This window comes from Manis pentadactyla, chromosome 2 (genome assembly GCF_030020395.1).
Source record: "Manis pentadactyla isolate mManPen7 chromosome 2, mManPen7.hap1, whole genome shotgun sequence".
NCBI lineage: Eukaryota > Metazoa > Chordata > Mammalia > Pholidota > Manidae > Manis > Manis pentadactyla.
The window spans coordinates 112,615,039-112,639,542 of record NC_080020.1 but is presented as its reverse complement, the minus strand read 5'-3'; the positions used below and the strand labels follow the sequence as shown (position 1 = coordinate 112,639,542).

General features: G+C 39.4%; 1 protein-coding gene across 2 annotated transcripts in view; it reads left to right on the top strand.

Annotated features, from left to right (window-relative positions):
- The first annotated feature begins 1,071 nt into the window (after window positions 1-1,071).
- Window positions 1,072-24,504, top strand: part of SLC1A3 (solute carrier family 1 member 3) — a 76,381-nt gene continuing 52,948 nt past the window's right edge. The window contains exons 1-3 of one of the 2 annotated variants that reach the window (XM_036932112.2): window positions 1,072-1,227; window positions 2,798-3,069; window positions 21,166-21,303. In XM_036932112.2, the coding sequence (XP_036788007.2) occupies window positions 2,889-3,069; window positions 21,166-21,303 (319 nt within the window). In that variant the 5' untranslated portion in view covers window positions 1,072-1,227; window positions 2,798-2,888. Of the gene's footprint in view, window positions 1,228-2,797; window positions 3,070-21,165; window positions 21,304-21,636; window positions 21,722-24,504 lie in introns of those variants that run through there. The other variant, XM_057495765.1, reaches the window with a different exon arrangement.

Genomic DNA, 24,504 nt, shown 5'->3' with positions numbered 1-24,504 from the left:
ATTCCCTGGATTTGCTAATGAGGGAAGAAGACATACTTTCTTGTTGGTTAACAGATGCAATAATTAAGCAGATCTTTCAGAAGGAATGTGAGGTTTAATTAACTGGAATAGGGAACCCTGGGTGTAATTTTTGATATAGGTTGTTTCTATTAAATTTTTTTCTTCATACTAAACAAATTCTGTTTTGGAGTTGAGTTAAGCTGAAAAAAGTTTGTTTTTATAATTTTTTTTGAAATCTATGTTCACAAATTATTTCCCTTCATTAGAAAAGTGGATGAAAATTTCAAGGTGTATTATCAAGACAATGAGAATTTTCTGACTCCTAAAAATGATGGTCAGGGGGAAAACGGAGACATTTAGCATCCTTGATAATTGAGGCATCTATATGTTTTGAAATCGTGAAACTTCAAGTGCGCATTGACAGTCTTAGTCTTAAAATGCTGTGTACTTTATAGTTTGGCCAAGATCCTGGTCTCTGCGTTTTTTAATTTTTTAGTCTTTGAAGCACAGGCAGTTTGAGTTATGTTAGATTTGTTACAATAGAGTTTAAACTGCTAAAATAGAGGCATGTCTCATCTTGTGTTTTGAGTAACTTTAGGTAAGTTTAGAGAATTGTAGTAAGGATTTTTTTTTTTCTCCATACTTGACTGTGTTCCGAGTCTTCCCAAGAAATGTCAGTTATTTCCCCAATTCTAAACAGCGGGACTCTTTCATAACAGTTGTACAACCAGGCAAAAGAGCACACTCTCGTGTTCCCTTAAGGGGAGGAAACCTGCAGTAATGTGAGATAATTAAATTTAGCCTTGGAAAAGTCTTCTTTGAAACGTTCTAATCAAGACTTCCAGCTTTCTGAGTGTGTGTGAGCTTGATTCTTTAATTCTTCCTGGTGCCGGTTTTCCATTTCTAATGAAAGTAAACTGACAAAGCTTGAAAGTGGTCTAAGGAGCAAAACAAAGCCAGCAAGCATGCTTTAAGTGCGCCAAGATTAATCAATATTCCAGAAACCTCGGGTTTCCCCCCTCCTTCCCTGTGGTGTTTTCATTTTTCCCCACTCCCCCTTGCCCGGGCACAGACTCCTCCCCTTTTCTTAAGTTGCCCCTATAGTAACTTGCAGTTGCGGCGCACATGCATGCCTGGCTCTCTGCGTTTTGTTACTCCACTGTACCTGCTGGGAGCTCACCTTGTCATTGTCTGGGGTATCTTCCACCCATTACAAAATCAGAAAAGGTAAGCCTAACGTGCTGTGTTCCTGCTGGGCTTAATATCTCTTTCCACTTCTCTGCCAATGTATTTTGCTTCTCAAGCAGAGGAATAGCGAGAGTAAAAGCTAGCCATTTTGGTCGATAAAACCCATGTTAGCAATTTAATGTAATGAGCGTGTGATGTGGTGTCTATTTATGCCGTGTCCTCTCTCAGTTTGAAGTGAGTCATCCGGGGTGGACTGGGGGCAGACTGTAGTTCGAGATCTAGAAAAGAATCAAGGCTGAGCTGGTGTGTTTAAAAGTGACTAGTAAAGAGAATCAGAGATTAGTTTAAAAAAAAATTCTGGTCTATCGCGTCTCCCCTTCTTCCCTTTTCCCTACACTTTTAATCTGCTGTGAAGTTTTAAACAAGTTGTAGGTCGTATTACCACTGACTTTAACCTGCAATTTGCGTTACAAGTCAAAACTGTTAAGACAAATCTTTTTTTCCACACTTGGATTTGTCGAAAAGCTGCGGAGGAGCCTCTGCCTTCCAGTTATACCTCCCCCGCCAACGCGCACGCTGGCTGCCTGCGCTGCCAGCTGCACACACATCTGAATTGTACTTGGATTGATCGTGGGGAAGATTATGAATTAGAAATTTTATAAAGCAGTAAGAGAAATTCCTTGATTTTTCAAAATAGCTGATTTCCAACAAGGAGAGATTTATTTAGTTTATTTGAATAACCTCAGGAACCCTTTAAAGAAACTAGAACGACGCATTGTAATGTTTGGAATGAAAACTAGATTCGTCGCCTCATCTGTTCTAGAAATCCTAAATACTTAAAATACTTAAAAGTTGGTGATGCTTTCTTTCCCCAGAAGACGGTAGTATGTTCTCCACAAGGACAAATGCTACTTTGGACTTTAACTTGCAGTAAAAATGAAAATGAATCATGATTTCAGATCATTTATAGATGTGCCCACACTACTTTGCTTATTTCATGGAAAAAAAAATTTTAATTGCCTTGTAAATGGTTAAATGCACTTCCTGAGTCCTGAGGGTATTTGGGTTCTTTTCATGACTGTATTTACTAATTGATATATCATGTGCTTTTTTTTAATTAAGGAAAATAGTTACTTTTTATATAGAACAGAAAGCTCCAACTGTGAAATATCAATATCTTAATTTATTTTGTCGACCTGGTTATGCCTTCACCAGGTAAACAGCATAAGCCATCAAGTAATTATTCATTACTTCCTGTGCATTCAGTTGGACATTTATTGAGGGTGGACATTGTACAAAGCACTCAGCTAGGTTCTGGGGGACAGGATGAGGGTCACACCAGCTCTAATGAACCCAATTGGAAGAGGAAGGACAAATTTTTAAAAATAGAACACAAGTTTCTGCATATATATTCTGAATTTATGCACATCTCTCACACTCGATACAATAAAATGAGCACATTCTAGCCTTGAAACCTGGCATTGCGGCTCACCAGCCCTTGATGCCTGCTGAGATTGTGCAGTCTGCCAACAGTGTGCCCTACTGCGGGGCAGCGCTGATTTCTCACCCCTGGAGACTGTAACTCTTGTCCTTCTCTCTCCCCTTCTAGTTGTGTTCTCTAACACCAAAGAGGTCTGGCTTTCTGGTGGTGATTCCAAGACACTGAAGTGCAAAGAAGAGACGCTCCAGAGAAGTAAAATATGACTAAAAGCAATGGAGAAGAGCCCAGAATGGGGGGCAGGATGGAGAGATTCCAGCAAGGAGTCCGTAAACGCACACTCTTGGCCAAGAAGAAAGTGCAGAACATCACAAAGGAGGATGTTAAAAGTTACCTATTTCGGAATGCTTTTGTGCTGTTCACTGTCACCGCAGTCATTGTGGGTAAGTCCTTTGATAACAACAACAAAAAAGTACTGTATCTTGTTTCTCTGGAGAATCTGGCTGCCTGGGAATGTTATCAGATGGACTGATTGCAGGTATTCAAAATGATAGCACAGGCTTTCCTCTGATTTGGAAGAGATTTTTTTTCCCTTTAAATGACAGTCTGTTGGTATTTTTAATGCAATATGTAGCAAACACATGGGAATCTGAAAGAAGCATCATAGGCATTATGCACATCAATTGATTGTGTGGAGAGGTGATATAAGTCAAAGCTTTTCCCATCTCATACAAGGATAAAAGAATGATAATTTACTCATTAGGCCTGACCAGTTAAGTAACAATAAAAATAATTAAGTACACACTAGATTTCGCCAAGATGTAATCATTATACATTGTCACTGTCACTTAAAAATATTATAATTAGAACATCCAAAATGAGTTAAGGGTCCCTAATAGTAATTGTATTCTATCTGGTGCTGATTTGAAGCTGCCTATCAGCACTTAGACATAGAGGCTGAATCTTTATGTTTGTTTGTTTATTGAAGTATCATTGATATACAGTCTTACATTGATTTCAAGTATTCAAAATAATGGTTCAACAGCTAACTATATTATTAAATCTTCACCCCATTAGTGCAGTTACTATATACCAACTTAAGAAGATGTTACAGAATCATTGACAAAATTCTCCATACTGTATTACTATCCCCCTGACCAACTTACATTATCATTGAGAATTTTTGTGCCCCTTTAACCCCCCTCACCCTCCCTCCCTACCCATCCAAGGCTGAATCTTTTATGTGTTTGCATTCTCTCATCCAGTGACTGGGAAAGATAAATTGGGGAAATGTTAACACAAATCTCTTTTATTCCTTGTCTTGAAGCGCCTGCCGTAAATTGCTCTACCTTTTTTTGAAACATTTTAGCCTCTTACAAAGTTAGGCTTGTTAACAGCAATCTGTACTAATTAAACATTATTATTTTGCTTGATTTATTTGTATCTGAAATTAGAGTTTATTACTTGTTGGTGGCATCGATCCTACTTTAAAATATGGCCAAAAAAATCATACTTACTTAGAATGTAAGCCAATGCTATGTTGTAAAAAATGTTCTAACTTTAATTTCTACTATCTGTCACCAAAAAAAAAGGCATTCGTGTAAAGTTTTAATCTGTACCTTGAAAGTTGCCAAGATTTCCATCAAATATAAATAGATATTGATAATAAAACCTAAGAAAATTCTGCAGCATATAAATATAAATATAATTTAATCCAATAAAAATAGGGTTCTTAAATTGAAGACAAACAGGAATACAGCAGAAGAGTAGTTTGTCACAATACTTTAGATATATTCCATTTCAAAATCTTTTGCTCTATTTTAGAAATTGTTGGTGATTAATGACTGTTCAATTAGTTTTAGAGATTTTAAAGAGAAAGAGTCCTGAATAACTCAGGGAAGCAATACCTTTCTTTAGTAGGTTTTCAGGTTTGAATACATTCCTGAAAGAAGTATTTCAGACCTGTATCATTGTCTTGGAAGTTGATGCAAAATGCAGTATTTTCACCTCCTTTTTTGCTTTTAATTACACTTGTCAAGCCAAGCAAAAGCTGCATAATAATAATAGTTGAACATTTATATAGTACTATTCCAGCTACTTAATTTTATAGATGAGAAAATTGAATATTGACAGCTCAAGCAACTTGTCCAAAATCATATAATTAGTAAATACGAGAACTGGAAATCAAACTCAGGCTGTCTAGAGCTAGAGAATATTCCCTAACCATTCTACCAGCCTGCCTTTCTGCTCTATTAACTAGTTGACATCTTGTGAGAAATGCCACAAAGAGAAATGCTGCTGTGTCTTGACAGAGGCCAATTAGCAAGCAGAACTTGATGCATTCACATACCGTTGTTATTTTACTATACGATTTACCCAGTTAAACTCAGTGGAAAATTTCCAATTCTCCTACAAATGATTAAGCCATGTCCCTATCATAAGTTTAACAAATACCCATTTATTTTTGCGATCTTATATGTATAATAATAGAGGTCAGTCATACAGTAAAGATGCAGAAACCTTTACTCAAAATGGTGTTTGAAAAACCAGAATAATTCCACTTCTAGGACAGAAATGTTTCAGAGGAGAGGAATGGAAAGTAATAAAACCTGGACATGGAAAGCAGATTGATGGAGAAGGGAGTTCCTAAGTGACTACAAAGAAATGATGTCTCTCACAGAAGGACGACGATAAGGCCAGGGCTTAAGAGTTCATTTTCTCTGTGAGTTCTGGGATCATTTCCTAGGCCCAGTGAGGACTTTCCTAAGATATGTGAGAACTGCAATGATTTGGCTGAGCTGGGGTAAATAACTTGGCAGGATGCCCTCATGGTCAGCTTTACTAATGGAAACTGAGGAGGTAGAAGGGACAAGAAGGCACTAAAAAGAACCAAAGCAAAAGAGTTCATGGAGAGTCAGAGAGAACACTGAGTCTACACCAAAGGCTTGGAATCACAAATAAACAACTTAACAGCAGATTTAGGAGAGGAGGAAGAACCCTTTGGTTATCTCTTGGTGCCTTTTCCACTGAAGGCCCAATGGAAACAGAAGATCCATTTAGCTTGTCACAGGGTACCATGTCTACACGAGCCCCAAAAGAAATAATAGGGAAAGAACGTGGCTGGACATCAACTCTCTAGCTTATTTGCTGTGGCACAAGATAAAACCAGAAGGAGGCTGGCAAGGAAGAAACAATTTTCTCCCCAAAGATGAGATGAGAAGAACTATAGCTGCTACTTCGTTTTCAAATTCTTAGGTTTTAATCATTTTTAGTAAAAAAAAGACCTGGAAAATCTATATGTATGGGGTGAAATTTTTGTTCGGTATGTTTTGTTTTGTCTTTTGGAAATAAAATGAACATGCATTTAGCACGTGGAACTAGAAACCAGAAAAACATTATGGAGAAGGAGTAAAGACAGGAACCCATATATTCAGTATATAGTAGAGAACCATAAATACTGCAATACCGATTCCTCTACCAGCACAGGCACAGAACCACTTGTACCATTTGATGGCATCTCTAAGAAGTGATATTTCTAATGTCATTTCTAAGTGATGTCAAAGTCTGAATGTGCCATGCTATGAGAAAGCCCATGTAACGGGAGCGGATTAGCAACCTAAGAGAACCAATCCCAAGTGCTAAGTCCCTCTAAGAGGGTTCATTATTGAAGCATTAGACAAAGTGGCTTCCAGAACTGTTGCAGATGCAGACATCTGTCTGACAAAAACCACACCAAGAAGAGTGGTTACTGGCTGTCTTCCTCCAGGAAACACTTTCTAATTTCAAATTGTGGTAAGTTGTGTTAGAGTGACCTCAGACATCTCACTGAAAGAAAGAGAAAGTCCTTTGTGACGTTTAAGTCACTGAATACCCACTCTCTCCATGTCCAGGGAATGAATAGCATAATAAAAATGAAATCTCAGGCCAAAGAATTATGAAGAAATGGGTCATAAGATCAGTTGCAAGGGGAAAGAATCTGTAAATAGAATTAAATAGAATTGCATAGAACTGCCTGGTGGTTTTAAAGGAGTTCACAATCGTAGGAACTAGCACCTTTATCTGCTGTTGGTCTTCACACACACACACACAGAGTTTATGTTTGGGCTGTCCTTTATCTGGATTTGAGAGAAATTGGTGACTTTTCAGGAAAGAAAACAAACTGACTAGATTTCACACCATTCCCTAATAGTCTTTGGCAATAAATTTAAATTTCAATACAATTCAATAATATCTCTGAAAGATACACAAGAAACTGGTCACCCTGGCTGCATCTCAGATAGGAGGTGGGCATTTGGGGAATGAAATGGAAGCAATAATACTTTCCTCCAAACAAGTTTTTTTATAGATTGAATTTTTACCACATTCATATATAATCTACTATTATCTAGTATCTGCTAAGTAAATTAATTAACTGTTGTTTTTAGTTCAATGCCATTCAGCAATTCAACAAATACTGAAGTAGTGTATCTGTCCCTCTGCTATGCAATGGGGAGTCTCTGCCCTCAGGTAGTTTAGTAGGAGAGATGGATTTAAGATGAGATAACAAAGGAATATACAAGGTTCAGAGGTAGTGATAGGGAAATTTATAACTCTAAAGATCTTTTTAATGAGATCATATTATGCCCACTCTTCTGGATAATATGTGATATCTTTCTGTGTTGGTACTTTAGAAATCCCACTTTCTTATTAACAACCACTCTGGGAGCCGTAGATGTGCCTGTAGGGGAAAAAAATAAAAGTGCACCTTCTGATGAAGGATTGGCCTGGATTCATATGCCAGTTTATTATTTGATAGCTGTGTGATCCTAAAGAAGACATTTTACTGCTCTGAGCCTCAGTGTCTTCACCTGTTATTACGCATAAAACATATATTGCCAACAGTTACACTGTGTGCCAAGCACTATTGCAAGTTGTTAGTATATTTGCTTTATTTAATCCTCACAACAAGCCAGACAGGGAGGTATTTTTATCTCATTTTACAGATGAGGAAACTGAAGCTCAAATACTTATCTCACAGTTGATGCAAATTGACTGGGATTCCAATCTACCATCTGGCTCCAAATTCATACTCTTTTCCAACACACTGCTCTGGCTGCTAGTGCCTGCCCATTCTTGTTTTATTATAGCAATTAGCTAAGGGTGTGCACTGAAAAACAGGGGGGATGGGAAGGAGAGGTTGAATCGAGACCTCATTACAAGGGTCATTCCTGAGTCCTGGTGATTGATTGCATGTGAGAGTTGGCAGAAAAGGTAGACTACAGGCCAATGGTCCAGTTTCTGGCTTGGGGACCAGGTGGTGATGATGCCACTGGTAGAGGTAGAAATACAGGAAGAAGATTGGTGGGGAAGGGGTGATAACGAGTTTGGTTCGGGGGGATGTTGAATTTGAGATGTGGCACGCCACTGCGGTACGGAGAGTGCAAGAGGCTCACTGTAAACTGAGATTTGGAAGGTATTCTTAGGGATTCCAGACTGAAAGAGACACGTTCTGTCTTTGAATGTTAAGTAAATAACAATCAGTGTACTGGGTTATGCTACTGCATCAACCTACTTGCAAGTGAGTCTGTTTTCAGAACGGTATTAACTCTAAGGCCCTTTTTTATGCCTAAACGCAATAATCTCCCAGAAATGCTATAGCAGAATTCTGTGCCATGGACACACACCCAATATCTAGATGAATCAATTAGTTCAGCCAACAGGCCCATCAGTGTGGCTAACCATCAGCTGCTGTGCTGGCGGGACTGGCCACCTGTTCAGGTTGGTGGTGTGGGCACGGTCTGCCACCCATGCTGACATCACTTGGCTCAGGAGAGAAGGGCATCTCCACACAGGTTGAACAACAGGAATCCAGAGAATGGTGAACAGGTTTCCGGGTTTGGATTTATGTTTCTTGAACACTTCCTGGAAGTGAGAAGAGGGTGAAGGAGCTTCAGGAAGCCAGGGGGAGAGTCTCTCCCCCGGGTAGTATTGGAGCTCAGCTATTGCTTCCAAAGTCCCCTGGGCAGAGGGCTGGGAGGGAAGGGGTAGGCTTGGGAGCTGAGAAGCAATGCCCTGCTCTGGAGAAGTGACACAAGGGTAGCACATAAGGACTCCTCGAATCTGATTTTTCTGTGCTTCACCTTTTTTCTCACCCAAGAATTGTCAGGGACAGCAATAGCAAATAATTGACATGTGCTCACAGCACACTTGGATAGCAGCCCTCTCTCACACCTTCTCAAAAAACATTCCAGGAAGCTGCCTCCTCTCATGGGGTACAGGGGAGTGGGTCAGAACTATGGATTCTGGAGCCAGACACTTACGTTTATGTCCCAATTCTGGAACTGACCTCTGTTTCTTCATAGAATAATAATAACAGCTCTCTGTCAAAATTTAGATCCCAGTTCTGCCACTTAGAACCATGTAACCTTACATAATATCCTTGGCAGGTAAAGTGTCTTTTCCTTTTGTAAACCCCTTGTCTCTGGCTTCTGCCTTTGCCACTGCATGGAGTGAAAATACACTGATTTGAGGATGCTGATCTGGAGAGAACTGAGACCCAAGGACGTGGGCAGGACAGGGGGCTGGAAGGGGAGAAGATGGTCACCTGGTTTAGGTCTAGGAGAAGTGGCTTCTATTTCCTTGGCTAGAGAAGACAGCCAAGAGAGTTGTAGGAAGAGACTCAATAGCCATAAATGGCTTTGTGAGGCCAAGATGAATCCTCAGAGTAAAGCGATGGTGTCACTGCCTGTCCCTCACCTAGCTGGCCTCCGGAGCTACAGCAGACAGTGATACTGGCAGCCCTTACCACAATTGAACCGCTCAGTGGAAGGAGTGCCTGACAGTAGATGTCTCTCAGGAAAATGGGAAGTTGCTGAGAAAATGTTTTCAATAAGTGTTTTAGCATTCTCAATACTGCATTTTGTTCATCCTTAGGACCAGTCTGGGAGTTCACTGCCTCCCTAGTTTCTCTTTCTCTCCAGTAGTTTGGTGTCTAATGTTCATTAGCTGCCAGTCCCATCAGAATGGAGACAGGCAAGATGAGGGATTCTGGAAACATGGAGGAAATGTTGCTGATTCCTAGCAGTTGGTAAACATTTTTTTGAAGTAGAAGGTAGAAGGCTTAATGTTGTCCTAAGATTATCTCTGGATTTTATTTTGCTCTATTGTCTTCCTGTTAATTCAGATAATGAGAAATCTGAGCAGGCAATTTCTAATTTGTTTCTCTTTGAAGAAGTAACCAAATAAGCAGTTGTGTTCAGAACAATTATCTGCAATAATAATAATAATACCTCCCATTGTTGCAGTGTTACAGTTTACAAAACACTTTCCCAGTGCATGCTATGGTAATGTAAGTCCATAGCCAGTCCATTCCCCTTCTGATTAGTATCTGCAAATGTCTGGAATGCAGCTAAGAAAGCACTGAGAGTCTAAAGGTCCTGGTTACAGACCCAGTTCTGCCACCAGCTAACTCACTTTATAATTTAGGACAAATCTCTGAGCTTCATCTATCCTCAGACATGTAGGTTCATGTCTGCTTCTAACTCCAAAATTCTATTATTAAAGTCTATTTGCCTTCCTCTAAAGCAGAAGATGTGGACTAAGGTACACAAGTGCTTTCTTTTCAGTCCGTGATGCAATGCAATTGCAAAGACCTTTTTCCTACACTGATTATCTCCCAACCCGTTCAGCCAGTCCCTCCAATCCAACAAACAGCTGCCTCCTCTCGCTTTGAATTCTTGGGCACCGCCTTCCTGACTGGATATGATGGCCAAAGTTTGAGGACATAAGTGAGACACACACCTGCAAAAGCCACTTCTACCCTTCAGTCTTCTGCCTGCTTCTCATAAATCAGAGGAGGAAAATTGTGGACCTTTTTTTTGCCAGAGTAACAAAGTTTAAGAGCCTGCACTAGCTGGAAGAGGCAACTGGAATTAAGCACCATCTTTTCCAAGTCGTACATTCCAGGTGTTAGAGTACTTGATATTTATGGAACACCGGGTGCTATCATTCATCAGGTATTTGCTTTGGCAGCTGGGTGAGCTGTATCATTTCTATGAGATGAGGAAAGCAATTCGGGGCACAAAGTTTAGCCATGGTGCTCACCGAGTATAAAATTATGAGCCTTATGTCAAGCTTCAATGCTTTCAAAATTACCCAGAGCTTATTCCCTAGACCAAGATTATTCCCACCACTATGCCCAACCAAGAGATGTGCTCAAGTGTTTTTTAAACCAAAAAGAAAATAAAAACCCCAAAACCAAATAAAGGAAGATATACCCCAGATGAATTAAGACAAGAAGGGAGAAGGCGCTTCTATTTTCCTCTGTGTATCATATCAAAGATTCGAAGGCAAATTTCAGAGCAGCAGGTTGAAAGGCGCACTTGAGTTTTGAATTTCAAGACTGAGCTCCTGTCTCTAGAGAGGGCGACTCTATTCTTCTTGTCCCCAAAGAGATTTCTCCAGTTCTCCAGTGATAATTCCAGGGCACAAACTATTGCTACTTTCCAGGGAGAAAACAGTGGGCTATTAGTGAGAGACTTTCTATTCAGAATCTTGTAAGATGAAGCTCATTTGTTCTAATGAGGGTAGAGATGAACAACTGCTGTCCTTTGTTCCCTGAAAAGATGGCCCTACTTTTAGTCGCATTGCATCACTTGAAATTCCATCTTTAAAGCAAAACCCCAGAGATATGTGTCCTTGCTGGTGTCCAGCTTGTTGATAAATGTGAAGGTAAAGGTATCAAGAAAGAAATTATGAGTCTTTTAAAAGACTGACTATGACCAAAGTTATCTTTGTTGTCATTTACTTATTTTTGTGTTCTTAGATTAGCTTTTTTAAAGAGAATGAAGTAGTCATATAAACAAAGCTGAGATTCAGTAAACTTCCCAGCGCCTGGTAAGTTCTGGCAGCATGATGCTATGCACATATGATGGATGATGAAAGGGCAGGTTACCTTTGCCTCGTGGTTTACAGTGTGAGTTTGCAGCTTTGGTTTATTATGGCTCCCAGGGCTAATTGGTTTGAAGCAGCACATGAGCCCATAATGACTGAGTTCAAAGTTTTTTCAGATTCACTTCCTTGATCCCAGAAAAAAAGAGAGCTGTTTGGTCAGAAAGTGACCCACTCACTATAAATTTGAGCACAGCTAGTGACATTCCTCTCTGTGGCCCAAATTAAGTAAACTTGTTGCTAAAGCAAGACTGAGGAAAAACCAACCCAGACTTGTGGTGACTTTTTAGAAAGATCGAGGCATCTAGCAGAAATGATGTAGAATAGAATTCAGTCAGATAAAAACAAAAGTTGTGGGCCACTTTTCTGGCTTATTTATTTTGTTAATTTACTTTTGAAATAAATATATTTATGTTGCCCCAAATCAAAAAGTACAGAGGGATATCAAATGAAAGTATCCCTCCACCCATTTCACCCAAGGACCTAGTTCACGTTGGTTATCAGTTGCTTGTGTGCCTTTAGAGTTATTTTATGTATATAAAGATAAATATGAATTTATTCTTTTCTGTCTTTGGAACACAAGTGTTGGCATACTTTCTATAGCCTGCTTAGTATCTTGCTTTTCTTCACTTTACTATATACCTTGGATATAATTCCTTATTAGCACAAAAGGAGCTTCCTCACTCTCTCTTGGGGCTGCATTCTGTGGGTGTATCATAATTTCTTTAAGCAATTCCCAAGTGATGGATACTTAGGTTGTTTCCAACCTTTAGATATTTTAAATAGTATAATGAATAAATCCTGTGCCAAAGTTATTTTACCCAGATAAAGTATCTCTATGGGATACAGCCCTGTAAGTAGAATTGCAGAGACTGAAGTTAAACTCATTTGTGATTTTAATAAGTATTGCTAATTTGTACCCCAGAGCAGTTGTAATGATTCACCCCTATCCCCACCCCACCAAATTGTGGGATTTTACAGAAGAGTTTACCCTGCTGTCGCCTCCTCCAGAGGTAAGGATGGGATGCGCTTTGCAGTTTGTATGCTCTGGGAGGTAAATGGCACATGAACGAAAGGCACAGGAGGAACTTAGAACATTTTTAACATATTTCATTTCCAGTTTCTACTCAGTCATAACAATATTTTTTACCAGTAAGGAGGGCATCAGGTTCTGATGATTTTCAGTGGCTGTTTCTAAAATAGAATACATTTTTAAATGACAATGAATTGGACATTTAGAAGCCCTGTAGGATCATTTGTAACTTCAATTACCATCGCATAGCCCATGTTAGTGCAGTTTTAGGAAGAAAACCCAGGCTTTTCAGAACTCCCAAGGTTCTTCTGATACAACTGTCTCTGGGAGCCGCCTGCCGTGTGGGCCTGAGTCTGAATCTGCATTTGACTGGTCATCAGCTACCCAGGGCTGGCTTGTCCTGGCACCACTGGTGGAACAGGGCTGGAGCAGGTATTTCCCACCTCCAGCAACAGGAAATACCAAAGGACAAAAGAGTGAGCCAAGCCAAGGTCCAGATCTGCAAGGATGTGGGCCCAGAGGAGTGGGGGAGGGGTGAGATTCGCCTCAAACACAGAGTAACTTCTCACCAGGAAGTGCCTGAAGTTTGGGATGAAACCAAAGGGACCAGAAGACCTCTTGGGCAGGTCAGTTCACCATTACACCCTTGTCCTCTTTGTAAAAATAAGCTACTGGAACTCTACGTCCACCACCTTCGTCAGACTGGCATCAGACAGACCTATGACGTCTCCAAATTGAGCCACAATGTAGCCAAGTTCTGATACAGAAACTTTTATTTGATCTTTCAAATAATTATTTATTGCATACCTGCCATGATAACTGTAATGGCCAAATTGATTAAGCATTTTTTCACTTATGCTTTCATATTCAGTATCAGGGGCTTTAGAATTTATTAGAAGAAACAAGATGAATTCATAATAAGGCAGCTAAGATTTATAATGCTAGTTTACATGGTTCTTTTAAACTCAGAACATTTAGCTGAGAATATTAAAGTTCAAGAGAATTTTGAAAAAGAGGTCCAAAGAGATTTTATGACTTGAAGACATGGGCTGTGGAAATAGGCAGATTTAAGTTTGAAACTCCAATTTGCCAACATCAGTTACTGGCCATGTAACCTTGGACAAGTGGCTTATTCTTTCTAGGGGTTCAGTCTCCTCATCTGTAGGATGGTGATACTCTTAGGAAGGAAAGGACTCAGCTCTGTGTTGCAGGGAAGTCAGATATAGTGAGACAAGAAACCAAGTCAAAAAAGCAAAGTAAGTTTTAATACACTCTGCATAGAGTAACGAGCGGGCCTGCCTAAGATAAGACAGGACCTGAGGCTCATTCTGAGGCTTCTTTTATGTGGTTTTTGTCAGGGCTGAGAGGTCCTTGATTGACAGCTGTCAGCTGTCTTGGCTTGTTCTGATTGGTGAAATGAGGATGGGCTGTGCTGTGCCTGTACTTCTGATGTTTCTTATCTGGGGAGACCCTGGACATTTGCTGAGTCACTCTTGGGCCCTGTGGCTTCATCTGATCAACTCCCTGAGTCATCTTTGGGGGACCCTCTCTCCTCTTCATCCCGCTTATTTCTGTCTTTCTGCCTAACAATACTAAATACTGTAGGTTTGATATGAAGATTAAATCTTTAAAATGTCTTTTCACATAATTTACTGGCAGTACAAGTTCAGACTCCTCATCTCTGACTCTTGGTCCATGATCTTTCTACAGCATCACACATGCTGTCCTTTATATTCAAAATAACCTGCTTTGTGACAGAAACAGGAATCAGGAGCTATCACTCTGAGTTTGTGAATTTAGAAACCTCAGCCTACAAGAAATTGTAATTCAATCAAGATCTGATTCCACAGATCATGAGAGAGAAATCTCAATGTGGAAGAGAGGGGATGCTCCTAAGGGTGGGCAACTATGCCCACAGATGCAGCAGGGAATAGGACTTGCTGGGGAGCCTAGAGAAAAGCAATTCCTTCATTCAGGAAATGTTTTCAACACCAGCTGGGGGCCAGGCACTGCTGGATGCTGATCATCTGAAAGAGTAAGTCATGCTGTTTGTTCATTCATTCAGCAATATACAGAGTGCCCACTCTGTGCCCAGCAACTGTTTTAGGGGCTTAATAACATATACATAAGTGAAAAGTTCCTACTTGTGAAATATTAATATTTTGTCACCTTCAACCAGGGGTGCACTATCACCAAAAATTTTATGCCATTATTTTCCTTGAGCCATCTTGCATTCAAGTGGACAACATGGTATAAAGATCTGGCTGAAGACCTGGAGGCAGAGGCCAAGTTTTTTTTTGAATCTGACTGGTTTGCATTGTAAATGCTGAAACAGCTAGTTGGCTCATCCTGGGCAGGCACTTAGTAGCTTCCTTATGGCTGCCTCAGAATGTGGTCTTTCTCCCCAAGTCAGTGCCACTACTACTTTCAGATTTTCTTTTGACATCTGAGATGTTTGGGGACATCATCTTGTTTCCTAGAGAATTTTGCATTGTGAGTAATAATTCTAGAAGGGTTTGGTCTGCCAATCTGTTCATGGCAGAGTTTGGAGATAAGGTAGAAACTTCAATAAAATTTTACCATTTTTAACTCCATCATTTACCAAAAGTTAAATTGGGTGACTTGGTCCAAATTTGACTGCAAATGGTGCTTGGTTTTTTTATTCTTAACTATTTTCTGTATTTGTAATGTTTTCAGCAATCTTATCAGATTAAATACAGACCAAATTCTTAAAATAGGCCTCTGGCTTTTAATCTGTTGCGTGTGTCTGGCCTTTAAAAGCAAGCCCATGGGGTGTTCTTTCTGAAGCTCTGGTGTGCACATTGTGTCTTAGTTTAGAAAGCAAAGTGGTATTTAATCTTGCAGAGAAGTTTTTGTTATATAGGCTCTCCAGGGAAACAGTGAACCCCTGAAGGACTCATTTCTTGAGCTTTTTGTATTAGGAGAAAGTATTTAAACAAAACTGCATCTTTGTTCATAACATTCAACCAGCACATCTAGCTAATGTTGATCAACTTAAAATTCTAGTTATTTCCTAGATTCCACAAATCTTGTCAAAATACTCAAACAGAAATCATGTAAGACTTAAAGTGAGCAGTCTGGATATTGCTCCTGACTTCTGTGTATTACATGATGTCACCAAGATGTAAATTTTGCAAAGTCAGCTTCAGCTCTAACAAATCCTGGTGAGAGGTTATTCTGATTTTATTGTTCTTTTTTACAGAGTAATCAATAATAAAGGATCTGTTCTTTGCATTAAAGATCTGGTGGTCATAAAGGTTTTTATTAACTCTAGGAACATCAATCAATATGCTTCAAGTAAATGCCCACTAATGGAGCTCAGCTCTGCAGAGGTAGCGAGCAGCTTTACCAAAGTGCAGAGAGCCTCTCCCTCCCTGCTACCTCTAAGCAGTTGGAAGGGAAGGGTGTAGAAGGCTCTGAGAAGTCTGTGCATCAGTCTGTGAGAATGTTTCAGGGAAGGCTTTTCTCATTGCTGGGCTATATAATGAGAAACCCAAACTGCTTACCCAAAAAAGTGGTCTTCGCCTTCAGAGCATTTCCTCTTGATCTGATGCTGATAGTTGGCTGAACTTACCACACTGGCTTCACCTCTAATGCTGCCTATCAGAGCAGAATGTTCAAGGAAAATGTCTTTTGTTTATTCATTCAATAAATGAATTGGAAAAATGTTAGATGTTGAGCTCATTAAGGGAGATCAACAAAATCTTTCCCCAACTTAAGCTCTACATTTAGTCAACCTAATTCAAAATAGAACAAAAAGGTAAGCGAAATTTTGTATACTCACTTAGGCTTTTTAAATGAGTGCCTGACTATTGAAAGGCCAGGAATACAGCACTGAGAGCCTGGGCCCTGGAGCTCGGTAGCCTGTGCATCAAGTCCACCTCAGCTGCTCACCTGGCCTTGGAGAAGCAACTTCACCCCTCAGCACTGACCATGGCTCCAACCTATACCAGCTGTGTGGTTTTGGAAATTTACCCACCTTCTCAACGACTCTGATTCTTTCCCTCTGAGCATTGGGTAATGCCAGTGCTGGCCTCCATGGTGTCTGTGAGGCCATGTGCTTGTGAGGACCTGGCATCTCTCATATACTCAATGACTGTTAGCTTTTGTCATTTAGCATGGGAACTTGAAGCATGTTTTCATTTAATGTCCTTTCCATCTTTGTTACTGATTGTTTCTAAGGATTAAACATGTATAGTGGAGGGAAAATTAATGTTTTATTTATTATTTTAATTAATAACTTTTATGTAAATTAGTTTAAATCATTCCATATAAAGAAATTTGGTGTAACCATTCTAAATAGTCACTTGGTACTAATAACCATATTGTGAGGTCCTTAACAAATGAAAGGGTTCCAAGATGTGCTGGGTACCTCTGGTAATCTCTAGCAGATCCAAGGTTAATACTCAATGCTTTCACAATTTAGGGGTTAGAGACACCAAAGACCTAGGAGCCAGGCTCATTTGAGAACTCAAGGCCCAGGATACATTAATATGCTTGTGTTTAAGAAGCTTTAAGTGTAATAGAAAGAGCACTATTGTTTAGAAACCCCAGGTCAATCACTTATGAGCCCTGTAAACTTGAGCAAGTTAACTACCTTTTGAACATCAGTGTATTCATCTTTAAAGCAGACACAATAACATCTACTCATGAAGCTGTGATGAGTGTTAAGCCACCATTAACACAGAATAAGGGCTCAATAAATACTCCCCTTCCCCAACATAATCTTCTCTTTCTCACGAGCAGATACAGATCACTTGGTAAACCCAGAGATTTAGTCAGGGACAAAACTGATTCCAAGTGTATTTGCCATGTGCTTTCTCTCTAAGCAATTCCTCTCTTCCAAACATTTTACTTTAAACTGTCCCTTGTAAATAAATGATGTCTCCTCTTTGCTGTTTCTACTAGAAAGAGGAGGTTTCCAGACACTGAAGAAAAATATCACCACCTCTTGAGACTTTGCCTCTTTATGACTGTCTTTTTGTTGATCTGTTGGGGATCTGCTTGGCAGATTGGAGTGTTAACTAACTTTGTCGTTCACACACCGCCCAGAATTCATTCACTGAGCTGGCTTACTCTCTCTCCTAACACCCAGATGAAAATTGGTTGCACTGACTAAATGTAAGGTTGGATGGGGGAAGACAGAAGGTAACGGAGCACCTAAGGGGAGAGAGAAGCTGGATACAGCCAGCGTAGTTGTAGGGAAGGGAGGAAAGTCAGTGCTGGCACAGGTTAAATTTTGGGAGATGAGATCAACTGCCCTTAGTATTTAGAAATAATAATCCCTTCTGTCTACTACACTGGCTTGCCTCTTGCTCCTAGAACCTCTGCTTGTACCACTAGTAGACCAATTAGTCTATCATTTTTTTCAAAATTTTGACTTAGATAGTTTTTTCTGGACTAGCCAGAATCCTACCTATCTTTGGAAATATTGTTCTATATAAGTAAACACATTTCTAATAACAAACAGCCAAATTAAAAATGAACTTGTACAACCAAGCCTGGTCTTACATTGTTTTTTGGGGGGGTACCTAAAATCCTGATAGCTTGATATTGGTCAGATTTCAGATGAAGAAAAGGAGTTTCTTTCTTGTGTTTACTGTGCCCACATTTTGTTATAATTGAATGACAAATGTTTAAATGCATTTAAATAAAGATCAGAAAACATAATCAATTATAGTGAAATTACATATGATTGGAAGTAAAATTTACAAATATTTACTTGTTTATTTACTTATTATAGGATGAAACACTTACTTCAATGTGACTTAGCCTTTATATGAGCAGGCAGAAAGGAACGAAATATTACCAGAGACTTTTATAATTCTTATGCATTGTTGATACTGCAATATTGAATAATGCGCACTGACATGTGGAATTAAATGACTTACCCTAAACCAAGTTCCAGGAAATTTCACTATTTTAAGCAAACAAACAATCAAAGGAGGAAAGATTAATTAAAGATTTAACAAACTTGGGAGGGGAAGGAAAATTAAAGTTTATAATTCTTGAAGAAATTACCTAATGAAAAAGGTCTATAGACATTATTTTATAAAGTGCAAAACACCTCTATATTTTTTTTATTTTGGTATCATTAATATACAATCACGAGCAACATTGTGGTTACTAGATTCCCCACATTATCAAGTCCCCACCACATACCCCATTACAGTCACTGTCCACCAGCGTAGTAAGATGCTATAGAGCCACTACTTGTCTTACACCTCTGTATTTTAAAGTTATGACACATGGCAAGCAAATTAGAAAAATAGTTATAGAAAGTATTATTTTATACATAGGTGAAGAATAATTATCTTTATTATATAAAGAATCTACACCAAATTCATACACATACATATACATAAACTGTCAGGATTTAGTAAATGCTTAAAGAAAACACAATTAGGAAAAAATAGTCAACATTATTAGATATCAAGTAAACTCAAAAGAAAACAAAAATACATACTATTTGCTTACCGCATTCACAAATTGTTTAACAATTTTTTATAATTATACTCTGTGCTCTTAGAGGTACAGGAAATAAAGCCTTCTCATTCAATAATGGAGCTATAAACTGCTAAGCCAACCATTGGGAAAACAATTTGATAACGTGAATTGAGGTAGTCATATTCTTTAATGCACTGGTTGTCTTTTTCTAAGCTACACTAAAATAATTCCTAGGTATAAAATATCCTTTGCATATTCTTCATAAAAGTGAAAATGCTGAACAACCTAAGTGTTCAGCAACAAAGGAAGTACTACAAAAATTTTGATAAAATCACTGGATCTGATATCCTATGGCCAAAAATGATGTTTATGGTGACTACATATGGAAAAGTACAATCTGCATGATTTCTATATATATAACTGAGAACATTCTGGAAAGATACTCATGAAGCACTAACAATGATTCTCTTTATTCTGAGAGGCGAAGACAAATGCAAGGTGATCAAGAATGTGAGATCTGAGTCCAAAATGTCTGGGTTTAAGTCCCAGCTCTGTCACTTGAGTAGCTATGTGACTTTGATATTGAAAAGCTCTAGAAATCGGCAAGTTTTAAGTTCACTGTGATTAGATTTCTCCATCAGGAAATTGGTGGTAAAACAGTACCTACCTTCTGGGATTTATGTGAGGATTAAACACACTAACCCAAGTAGAGCTCTGACAATGCCTGGCATACAGTACAAGCTCAGTAGGCATTTCCTAGTTAAGTGGTAGAGCCAATATAGACAGGATTTTGCCTCTACTTTTCTACATTTTCCAAATCAGTTTTTCTCTCTTGAACATCTTTTTACTGAGAAAAAGCAATCAATATTTTCCTGAAGTCTCTGAGAACTGGGTCAGCTGGATTTTCTAGTCACATAGATTCATACTCTTAACTGGAGTAGTCAAAGAACAGATACTTGATGGTTGCTGAGACCCAAGGTTTGAAATTAGAGTTGCAGTAACAACTGAAATGAACTTTGTGTCTGTAAGAAAACAACTGAAAAGAACTTTGTTTCATGAGAAGTTAGGGATGGCTCAGTTTCCTTAAAGGACTGCTTGCTTTCTCTGGAAAAACTTGCATCTGCTCAGTATTCTCTGCTCTTCCCTGAACCCCTAGCTTCTAGATTACTCCATACTTCTCTATAACTCCCATGTTTTAGTAAGAGCTAGGCAATAATTTTGAGAACATTTATAATAATGGAATATGTAAATTTTCTTGGGCAAGGAAAGTATATTAGGGAAAGGGGAGAGGGCATAAGTTTACTCAATATGTTTGTTAATTTCTGAACATTTCAAAAGGTATGATGCATAATTTGATTTACATGTAAAGCTATCATTTTTAGAATATATTTTAAATTTCCAGGAGCAGAAAGAATATTACGAGGAAAATTGCTTTCTCTTTCCTCTATTTTCCATTAAGTTTTCAGGAAAAATTTTTAGAAAAAAAGTCTCTGTTCCTTTTGGAGTCCTCTCTTGCCCGCAGCTGACAAGTCTGTACAATACAGTTACCTAGGCAATATCGAGACCATGTAAACAGAAAGTGTGGTGTACAGACAGGGAGATGATGAAAATAGATTAACAATGTGGACAAGAGGGGGCTTTTTTACTTGAAAAATTAAAATCACACTACCCTTTCTAAGTGGTTATGCTAGCAGTTCTAACATCTGTCTTTACAAAGGAACTTCATTATAGTAAGGCATTTTTTTCTATATAGGCTTGTTCATGGCTACATAATTTGTCTCCCAGTTATGCCCCATACTTTGTAACTCTGTACTAAGCCATGTCAAAATTGGTTCCACTGTATTCAAGTTAGACAAAGCCTTTTTTCATTTGCTAAAACCAGGAACATTTTTTCTGTAAGTTCTGTGTGAAGCCCTGGATTCAGCAGACCCCTCCAGACCACCACTGAAAAGATAGACACACCCCTTGCTCCCAAAGCAGCACAAATATTTGCTGCTTAAATAAATTGGCTCTTGTCAGACAGGAGTAACCACCAGCCAATCCCTGCTCATTTTCCTAGGACTCTTACTTCAGTTTCAAAAAGACTTAATTTTTTTTTTTTTTCCTTCAGGTACAATCCTTGGATTTACCCTCCGACCATACAGAATGAGCTACCGGGAAGTTAAGTACTTCTCCTTTCCTGGAGAACTCCTGATGAGGATGTTACAGATGTTGGTGTTACCACTTATCATCTCCAGTCTCGTCACAGGTACCACATGCAGTTTTTTTTGAAGTGTGCTTATTGCAAAAGATCGCTTAGAAAAGCAAACGCTTGAGGTTTCTGCTGGATGCATGCTCTGTTCTAGAAAAAAAAAATCCCTTCAAAATGACGGAAAGGCGGCTTTAGTAATGCATGAATGATTGTCACTTTAGTATTTTACCAATCACAAGAGGAAACGGATTTAAACAGCCACGTAATCTGGTCTGCCCTGCTAAACACTCAAAACCAGCCTTCTCTGACCACATCGATACCGTTGACAACAGCGTACAACAGGTCTGTTTTCTCACCCTCTTATCCCACCCAGATAACATCTGGTTGGACAGCCTATTAGCTATTGATGCAAGAATGCTTGTTCTCAGAGCCACCAGGACTTGAGCGGGAGCCTTCTTGGAAGCCTCATCAAGAGGTAATGCCCACAACACTCACCAGCTCTGCTGCCACCAACACTTTATCTTTTCCTGGTGAACCCGCATGATTTCATTTCCTTTTCCAGTTGCCCCCCAAACCCCATGACCTTTTATGCTGGTGGGAGAAAGGGGAGGGGGTGGGCATTTCCCCAACCAGATACTTTGTCAGGAGACACTTGGATTTTCAAAGAGTGGAGTTTTGCAGGACAGGATTCTATTTTCCAAGACAGCGAGGTAACAATTTACTCCCGAATGGGAAATAGTTAAAAAAAATCATTGTATATGTGATTGGTGAATACAAACGGAACCAAGAATTTGCAGAAAAATATTACTGTACCTTCCTTCCTGCCCACTCTTCTCTTTCCCCACAGCACATCTCTGACATGGAGAAGGAATGTCCGTAGACACTGCCCCAGCAGGATGGTTTCTGGGTTTGTAGCTAAAGCCCAGAACTCAGGTATTACTGACCCTGTTCTCTTTTCCATCCTCAGCTCACTTTCCTCATTAGGCAAATCACTCTGCCTCTAAGTGAGCAGTACTGAGCATTTTTTCCCCCTCAAGAGTATTTATAAGCTCCTTTCAAGATCTCTGTGCCGTAAGAACTTCATAGTAGAACTCACAAGGGATGGAGCAGAATTCTGACCACTGCATGACCTGGAGGGCAGGCCATTATGTGGATAGAAACTATGTCAGATTTTTCCTCAGTGCCTTGCATATCTCTGCTGGCTTCCACTCATCCAGGTCTTTAAACAAGTGATTGCACGTACACACGCAAAGCTCCCATTGGAAGGTGAATTATCATAAAGCAATCATGTAAACAGGATGACTGGGGGCACTTATTTTGAAATTGACCAGGCCCATTGCTGACCAGCAGTAATCTTAGCAGCCACAGTTCTTACCACTGAAGCTAGATTAGTGCTGATGTGGGGGCACATCTTATTCTATTATCTATGTGCTGCCTTTTTCCTGGGAAACAAATTCTTGCAGTAAGCCCCTGGAGGACAGAACTCACATCTGCCGTTTTATTAGGGGGCCCCTCTTCACCATCCCTGCTGGCTGGAGTCTGAACTGAGTTCCTGCAGTTTTCCTGGATGCAAACTGAGGGGTCCTAGATTCCTCATACTCTCTCTTCAAGCCTGGGGTCAGTGTTCAGAGGTTTCTGCTTCCTGGTAATTGTACTAAAAATCCACTGTCTTACCCTTTATAAGAGGAAAGCCTTCATTCGCTACAATTAGAGAAAATATTACTTCCCTTGAATAGCAATCCTAATTGACAGTTACCTCAAAGTGGAATTTCCTGGTATTTTCTAATGCTTAATACATTAACTTTACTGAAGGAATAAGAGCTTTCACTGACCAGTTTTGCAGGAAAAAACATTATGATACGAATGGTTTACAGGATTAAAAATAAACTTGTGAGTAAACCTTGGAGAAGTTATTAACATTCATATTGTTGTTAAAAGACAAAGAAATGATAAGTGGCAAGCAACCAACATAAAATGAACTTTTAAAGTGCAACCTAATTACAAGTTGGGAATGCTGCCACTTGAGACCATTAAGAGAGTCTCAGCCCTTCTCCAGGACTGTGTTAAGACAAGGGGCATGATTTAGTTTGCCCAAGATCTTTTTAAGGTGTTAGTCTCAAAGGAGTAATTTCCAAGCTACGTAGTAATTTAGATACTTATGATCCATTGGAATGAATGATTGATTCAATAAGACTTTCCTTCAGGGTTTAAAGTACAGTGATTTTAAACCAAAGGGGATGGTCTGACTCAGTGGAAATGAGGAGGAGGGAGGACAAATGACAACATCCCTGGAGAACCCCTGTGTGTGTTGGGAGATGTTACTGGATAATGTATTGCCTGGGGAGGGAGCAAAGTCAGGCTCCATTATTTTAGACTGGAGAAGCAATGCCTCCAGGGGCGAAGGAGGTGATGTGTACATACATATATATGTATATGAAGCTGCTCTTTCAGACTACTTTTTATTTCTACTGTGATAGAGTTATGGATGCAGAGAAATATTTCTGACAGGAGAAGTAACAGGAAGCATGTTGATAATGGAAAGTGCTCCAGCTGCAGAATAGCGCAGGCAAGGGAGGCAAGAAGGCTCCTGTGACCTGAGAAGTATCAGCTCGAGCCAATTGTTGCCATGTGTCAATAGGGCCAAATTTCCAGTTTTCCAAGAGAGTTCAAAAATCCAAAATTCTTTAACAACCTCCAGATTTTTAAATGTTGATACAATTAACAGAACAAAATACTACAGGCCAAACAAAGAAGATCTGAAGGCTTAATGCAACCCTCGGGCTGCCAATATCAGAACTCAGGGTTTGAATGTCAGTACTATTATCATAAGAAATGTGCAGATAAACTTGTGTACCCATCAGGTGAGCACTGGGTTTCATATGTTGCCTTATCCCACTCTTGACAGCTGTGTGCCAAAGCTTAACTCAGCATGGACTCAGTTACCAAACACCACGTTTATTGCGACTAAATTGCTATTGGAAAACTTTGCCCCTCCATCTTCTGGGTATAACCACATTGTGTTAATAGCTGTGTTGGTCTTCCCTGTACCTGATAGGAACATCAGAGTAAAAGAACTCAGAGGTCATATTCCCATAGAAAGTGTCCCAATGGGAAAACACTTGAATTTAGTGCTCTTAAATTCAGAAGTCCCAAAGTCTGTGCAAACAGAAATTGAAATGCACGAAGCTCTTACTGCATTTTTTTGATTAGGCATTTTGACTTAGAAGATTCTGTACATTTAATTGTATCAAAGTCACA